A 7711-nucleotide genomic window follows, 5' to 3' on the forward strand; every position below is an offset into this window, starting at 1 on the left:
ATAAGACCGGGTATAATATAAAATTATAATATAATATAATATAATATAATATAATCCAGGTCTTATATTAATTTTTGTTCCAAAAGATGCATTAGGGCTGATTTTCCAGCTAGGTCTTATTTTGGGGGAAACACGGTAGTTTATCTCTAACCGTGGCTGAAGTTTAATAACTCTATTCCTTAAGGGGAAAAATCAGTTGAAATTTCCTAAAAAGAGATAGATAATGGCAACATGTTGAAATACTACTCTATTTAATATCTGTTTTCATCTATTAATGGGGTTGAGTGGTGCGTGGAATAAAAATTATCTAACTCAGATCTATGAGTAAGTTTATGGTTTTAAAAAGCATCTAGCCTTCTTTAAAACTTGTATCTATGAGCAACCCATAAGGTTAAGATGGGAAAAGGCAATGTAAAGTTACACAAATAATTGAAGAAAAGACACATGAATGTCAGGGAAGTTAGGATTACAACTGATTTTAACAGATAAATGCTGAAATTCATCCCTTTGCTCATATCAGTCAACAAACTAAAACCACATGAAAAGTTGAAAGAAGTGTTTTTTTTAAGAGGTAAAATCAATGGGTTATTTTAAAACTACCAGTTGTATTTAGTCAGTAGTAATGAGTGAAAGTAGATACCAATCTAAGAATGAATAGTAGAAACTATTAGGCTACAAGTACAAGTGGATTCTCTTGCTTTGCCCCTTTAACCACTAGTGCTCTTGGCCTCTTTATGAGGTCACCTCTCGTCATCACTAATTTGAATTTACAGTGCATAAGGCCTGGCAAATCATAGGTGGGAGAAATGTCTTTACCAAGATTGTAAGTCCTCTTGTCAAATTTTGTGTTTTAAAATAACTGAAATGCTCTGGTTAGCTTTATATTTATTCTCTTTAGTGTAAAGAGATGTTTGTTACAACCTTATTATGCCATCGATAAACAAGAGAGTCTGTGTTTTTCAAACACGTTCTCAAGCAGCTTTATATATTGTTTTGATCCAAGACTTAACTAGTTCATTCACTTGACCAAAACACAGACATGGCTTTAGATAAATCATTTTCAATGTGATTCTTATTTAATTTCTTATTATATTGTATTTTGGAACATAAAGAATAAAATCATTCATGGTTCTCATTCAGGCAACTATCACCCCCTTAGGGGTCACTTAGAAATTTATAGGAACTTTTTTTTTTTTTTTTTTTAATGTCACAGTGACTGAAAAGTGCTACTGGCCCTTAGAGGGCATGGTTCAAGGGTAATAAACCTTTGCTAATAAATGTGAGTGTTTGTGTGTGTAGGGGGTGTGGGCAGCAGGGTATCCATACAGCTCTCCTCCAACTCCATATTTCAAACGAATCAATTTTTCTACTATCAACCTTCCTCACTATCCGTCTTCTGTGTATTTTCTCTATATATTTTTATTGATTTCTAATTCAATTGCTTGATAATCAAAGAATACAACATAAAAATTATACAAGAAATTAATGGACCATGCCTATGTATTAATTTTTAAATTTCAAATTTAATAATACTGTTACATGGACCTGAAATATTTCCTCTTTCAGAGTAATTAGAACAGAAAAGTTCATAACCATAGTCGAATATCGAAATGTCTTCAGCAGTGTACAAATGTACATCAGCTATGTCCAAACCTAGAGGTTTAGATACAGTGGGGCAAGTAATTTTAACACACGTCCTCAGATAAGAAAACACCAGACTAGATAATTTATTAGGCCACACATGCTAAATTTTATTCAGTTATTTCATTCAAAATTTAAAAAAAATATATTTTATTGGGGAAGGGGAACAGGACTTTATTGGGGAACAGTGTGTACTTCCAGGACTTTTTTCCAAGTCAAGTTGTTGTCCTTTCAGTCTTAGTTGTGGAGGGTGCAGCTCAGCTCCAGGCCCAGTTGCCATTGCTAGTTGCAGGGGGCGCTGCCCACCATCCTTTGTGGGACTCAAGGAATTGAACTGGCAACCTTGTGGTTAAGAGTCCACGGGCCCATGTGGGAATCGAACCGGCAGCCTTCGGAGTCAGGAGAATGGAGCTCTAACCGCCTGAGCCACCGGGCCGGCCCTCATTCAAAATTTTTAAAGAGCGACAAATTTTAAAATGTGCCAGGTTTTGTGCTAGGGACTAGAAATTTAATGAAGTTATCATGATACTTTTTAAAATGTATTGATTATTAATACTTATGTAATGTCAAACTAAGTAAAACATTGAGTATGTGTGTTTATATTTGTGTGTGTTTGTGTAAGGCACAAATCAATCATGATCAACAAGGACTCTATTTCTGTAATATAATAGGAAGATGAGAATAAAATTTCTCTAGTAAATCTTAATATTTGCCTCCATTACGAATATATAAAAATAGATTATAAAACTTATCTTTTTGGCAACAAACACGTTCACATAGTATGACAACAAATAATTTTACTTCTCACATTTTCTTAGAGAACAAGAACAAAAAAAAATTCCGGTCAATACTGTGGTGCATACTGACACACCCACACACACACACATTCATAGACACACACATATGCCATTGATGATTTGGATTTGCTTCAATTCTGAAATTATTTTGAGGATTTTGTTTTACTTAAGTCTAGTATTTTCAAATTGCCATCTTAGTTAAAATTCAACTGAAAGGAAATTTGGAGCATGAGATGGGGAAAATGAATTCAATCACAGTTTCACAATATAAAAAGTCTATTATTTAAATAAAGCAAGTTGGGAAGTTTTTTCTTATGCTTTATCCCTCTTGTTTTAGTTCTGTTGAAGTTTGTGCTAAAAACACACATTTGCTCTCCTCTATTTTTCTAGCACCGAGTAATCTTACATAATATTGGAGATCTGAGAATTCAAAATATTTCTCTAGTTGGTGAGGGCAAGTGCTTATGCATAATACTGATCATTAAATAGAGTAATTTTTTGTGTAAATTAATTAAAACCTTTTCCTCTTACTTTAACAGCCAAAAAATAAACTTTGGGACATATGATAATTATATTCCAGGTAAGTACTTGTGTGTATATATATATATGAACATGTATGATTAAGTTTTAGGGATTAGTGATTAGCCTCCTTTCAAAGTGATAAAGAAGCAGCTATCATGGAATATTATTAAAAATCAACTGTTCATTTTCCAAGGGACCTTTTGTGTGGGCTCAGTGAATACCTTTTAAATATATTTTGTTTCTGAATCTAAAAGAGATGAAGCAAGTATATACAGCAACATAACGGTGGACATATTTACATGTTAGAAATCATTTCATCAGATAATCTCACAGTTGAAAGCCAGTGTAGAAAATTAGATAAACAATTTCTCACCCATATCATAAATGTCCTCTACTATATTCCTGATAGATTGTATCAATCTTATAATTGGCTGAAAATTCATTACTTGACAAGGCCACTCAACCTGACGTTAAAGTCTATTTTCTCTTACACTCACTATTACTGCACATACTCAAAAACAATGAGGATATGTGTTGAACCGTTTCTATTATAGTTTGCAAGTAACTTTACCCTCCCAGTCACAATTCTGTGGATACTCTTTATTTGTCAATTTTCTTTATTAATATGCCACCTATAACACCACCTATAACAATTCAGTTCTTGAATGTATAATACTCTTGTAGCTTGGAAAATGATTACTAAGAGACCTAAAACATTCACATTTATATTCAATCATATATTTACTAAATATTTTAGAACAGGCACTGCACTAATTACTTTGAGGGCTACAGAAGTAGTTACCATATTTTCTGTTCTTAATAGAATTGTATTCTAACCAAAAGAGTATAAAACAAAACTCTAGATTGGAATAGATAGAGAGAATGAAAGGAAACAGTAAAATGGTTTCATTCCATTTATATTACAGACTATATTAATTTCTCAATCACTACTTTATATAGTTTTCTGCAAAAGTGGTAACATAAAATAATCAAATTTTATTTTCTCATATTAATAGCAGAGTTTCAAACATTACCAAATAAATGAACACATAATTTGAATTTTTTATTCAAATAGCTATTGCCACATAGGTTCTGATGAAATTCTATTTATTCTTAAGTGTATGGTTAATGTTTTCTTATTTTAGTCAGTGAATTAAGCAAAAAATCATGGAATCAGCAACACTTTGCCCTGGTATTTCCCAAACCACAGCGGCCAGGAAAAAAAATAAGATCAAAACCTTCCCAACTACAAGATAATACAGTTCTTGTGAGTATTGAAAAGATCATATAATTTTACTAGCAATAAACTTGTGAAATCATGTGTAAGATCACAACCGACCAATGAGATTTCTGTGATGATGGAAATATTTTATATCTTTGCATCCAAATGTGGCTCTTCCACACTTGAAATGAGGCTAGTGTAACTGAGGAACTGAATTTTACATTTCAATTCAATTCAATTTGCATGTGTCTTTTAAGTACTCTGTTAAGCAGTTAAAGGTAATTCAAATTCTACTACCTAGAGAAAATAGATGTTTTATTTGTATTCCACTGTATAAAAAAAATCCCCCCTTATTTAAAATTAACTATTTGTTCAGTAACCCCACATTATAGAAAAAAATGTATCCAAAAGCACAGAAATCTGGAGACCCTAACGCTACAGTTAGTATGAACATTTGAAAAATGTTTCCCAACTAGTGGAAGCCCCACATTAAAATCCTGGTGTTACATTACACTTTGATCAAGTTTCAATGCTTCCTCGTTTCCTGTAATATACCGTGTTTCCCCAAAAATAAGACCTAGCCAGACAGTCAGCTCTCATGTGTCTTTTGGAACTAAAATTTATATAAGACCCGGTATCATATCATATCATATATCATATCATATCATACATATCATATCATATCATATCATATCATATCATATCATATCATATCATATCATATCATATCATATCATATAAGACCGGGTCTTATATTATAGTAAAATAGACTGGATATTATATTATATATTATATTATATTATAAGACTGGGTCTTATAGTAAAATAAAACTGGGTCTTAATTTATAGTAAAATAAGACCAGGTCTTATACTAATCTTTGCTCCAAAAGACGCAGTAGAGCTGATTATCCAGCTAGGTTTTATTTTCGGTGAAACATGGTAAAATTCTGGATTCTGACTATTGGAAGATAAATATTTCTCAAAGTGTCTGGAGTCATCATGGGATATGAAAATGTTCAAAGAAAACTTCACAAGATGAAAGTTCATCAACTCTTGCTTATTTTAGGGAATATTATCCCATCTTTAATGATCTAGGTTTCTTCTGTTTTCTCATGTTTGTTTTTTTTTTTCTTTTTTCTTCTTCTTTCTTTATTAGATTTATTTTTCTACTGTTTGTTAACATTGCTTCCGAAATTTGCTGTTTTGCAATTAAACTTTTGCAAATATTTAGTTACAAATTGAAAACAAAATACACCATTTTACAGAAATTAATTTCCATTGAATGTTACAGCTTTCATTACTGCAGCTTCCTATGTGGTGACACTCAATTTATATCTTGTCACGCAGGAGGAGTTTCAGGCTTTTACTTTTAGCCAGTTAGCACTGTAATTCCAGAAAGTTTGAATGTAACAATAGAGACCACGATCTGCCTGAAAATAAAACTATTAGATATTAGAAAATAGTTTCTAAGTTAGTCTAGGAATGGATGCTGGGCAAGACATTCCAAGAATCTCAAAAATACAAAGTCAAAGAAAAAACAAGCCCGCTCTTGATTGTGAAGAGAGGTTCTGATATATGTCATTGGTAAATGAAGGTCTGAACCAATTTTCACATAAAATCTCAAGGGAATTATGAAGATACTCTAAATTAAAATTAGACTCAAAATGAGATATGGCTATCCATTAGTTTGAAAAAGATTGAAATTGAAAAAGCAGAGTAGCTATAAAATCTACAATTTACACACTATTTATTAAAATCTAAAATCTTTTCATGGTTGAAGTTAAAATGTATTTGGTATCTGGTAATAAAGGTTGTGTAACTCATGAAAGTTACTTATCATCATTCTCACAATTTTTCAGAAATATGATGAAGACAAATTAAAGGGAGATTCTAAACGACCCTTATGGATGCACCGTTCTTTAATGAGAATTTCTGAAAGACCATCTGTTTATTTGGCTGCCAGGAGACAGCCTCCATATAAACCAATCCTTCTCTTTGAGAAGGATGCTGAAGTAGGAAGTGTAAAGAAACCTTTATCTCCAGCAATAGGTGAGGCAGATACAAAAGGCAAGAAAGCAGACAAGAAGGATGAATCAGATTCAGTGCCTGCATCCACAGTTTCAGAAGAGTCAAAAAAACCAAAAGACTCAAAGAAAGACAAGGGCTCAGAAGCAGAAACTAAAGGTGAAAAAGATATTGCAAAACCAGATGCCAAAAAAGATAAGATAAGTTCAAAGAAGGGCGAGGAGTCAGCTACAGAATCAGAAGTTGAAAAAGGAGACTTCAAGAAAGATTCAAGAAAAGGTAAGAGAGGTTCACAGAAGGATAAGGAATCAACTACAGAATCAGAAGCTGAAAAAGGAGACACAAAGAAAGATTTTAAAAAAGATAAGAAAGGTTCAAAGAAGGGCAAGGAGTCAACTGCAGAATCAGAAGCTGAAAAAGGAGACACAAAAAAAGATTTTAAAAAAGATAAGAAAGGTTCACAGAAGGATAAGGAGGCAACTACAGAATCAGAAGCTGAAAAAGGAGACACAAAGAAAGATTTAAAAAAAGATAAGAAAGGTTCAAAGAAGGGCAAGGAGTCAACTACAGAATTAGAAGTTGAGAAAGGAGACACAAAGAAAGAGTCAAAAAAAGACAAAGGTTCAAAGAAGAACAAGGGGTCGGCTGCAGAATCTGAAGATGAAAAAACAGATGCAAAGAAGGAAAAGGATGGGGAAAAAGACACAAAGAAATCCAGTGAAAAAGGTGATGAATCAAAGGGCAAGAAAGATGCCAAGAAAGATGACAAGAAAAACACTGACACAGAACCTGCTGATGCAAAAGCTGCAAAGAAGGATTCAAAGAAAGATGTAAAGAAGGATGCAAAGAAGGATGCAAAGAAGGATGCAAAGAAGGATGCAAAGAAGGATTCAAAGAAAGATGCAAAGAAGGAAGCAAAGAAGGATGCAAAGAAAGATTCAAAGAAGGACAAGTAGACCTTAGGTTATAATTCAAAAGCATATTTGGTGAAACAATTTTAGTAGTCTTACACTGAATCTATGAGTAAAAAAGGGGGTTCAAAGAATCAAACACTTAAAAATGGGGCAAAGGACGACAAAAGAATGACTCAGAAAAACTTCATAAAAATATAAGAGAGGTTTAAGAAAAATTAAGAGATGATTCATTGAAGGACTTGGAGGATACTTATGTTAACTTTGGGGATATGAAGGACTAAATGAAAGACCCCTAGAATGATTCAACGAATATACAAGTAAGGATGTAGAAGTTAATGATGCTGAATCTGTGAATATGAAAAAGAAAAAAAAAGACTAAATCTTTGAAACAATTCAAGAAAGCAGATGTTGAATCCACAGATTCAAACAATCTGAAGTTGTATCCACAAATTTAAATGAATAAACATAGGGGTCAAAAGAAGGAGTCAAACAAATTTAAGTAAGTCTACTTTCAAATAAATACAAATACAAATTAAAGGTAGCATTCCTTAAAAAAAGGAAAATAAAAAAATATATTATTACTTCCTATAT

General features: G+C 32.4%; 1 protein-coding gene across 1 annotated transcript; it reads left to right on the forward strand.

The window, feature by feature from the left end:
* Positions 1–806: 806 nt before the first annotated feature.
* Positions 807–7162, forward strand: CYLC2 (cylicin 2). The gene is made up of 5 exons (XM_019729267.2): positions 807–823; positions 2978–3018; positions 4106–4227; positions 6041–6200; positions 6402–7162. The coding sequence occupies exons 1-5, from the start codon at positions 807–809 to the stop codon at positions 7160–7162; spliced, it is 1101 nt and encodes a 366-aa protein (XP_019584826.2).
* The last annotated feature ends 549 nt before the right edge of the window (positions 7163–7711 follow it).

Source organism: Rhinolophus sinicus, linkage group LG04, assembly GCF_036562045.2.
Source record: "Rhinolophus sinicus isolate RSC01 linkage group LG04, ASM3656204v1, whole genome shotgun sequence".
In the NCBI taxonomy this organism is placed as follows: domain Eukaryota; kingdom Metazoa; phylum Chordata; class Mammalia; order Chiroptera; family Rhinolophidae; genus Rhinolophus; species Rhinolophus sinicus.

Coding starts and splice junctions, on each gene's coding strand:
- CYLC2 (XM_019729267.2), top strand. Junction 3,019..4,105: donor ATATGATAATTATATTCCAG/GTAAGTACTTGT, acceptor TTCTTATTTTAG/TCAGTGAATTAAGCAAAAAA. Junction 4,228..6,040: donor TACAAGATAATACAGTTCTT/GTGAGTATTGAA, acceptor ACAATTTTTCAG/AAATATGATGAAGACAAATT.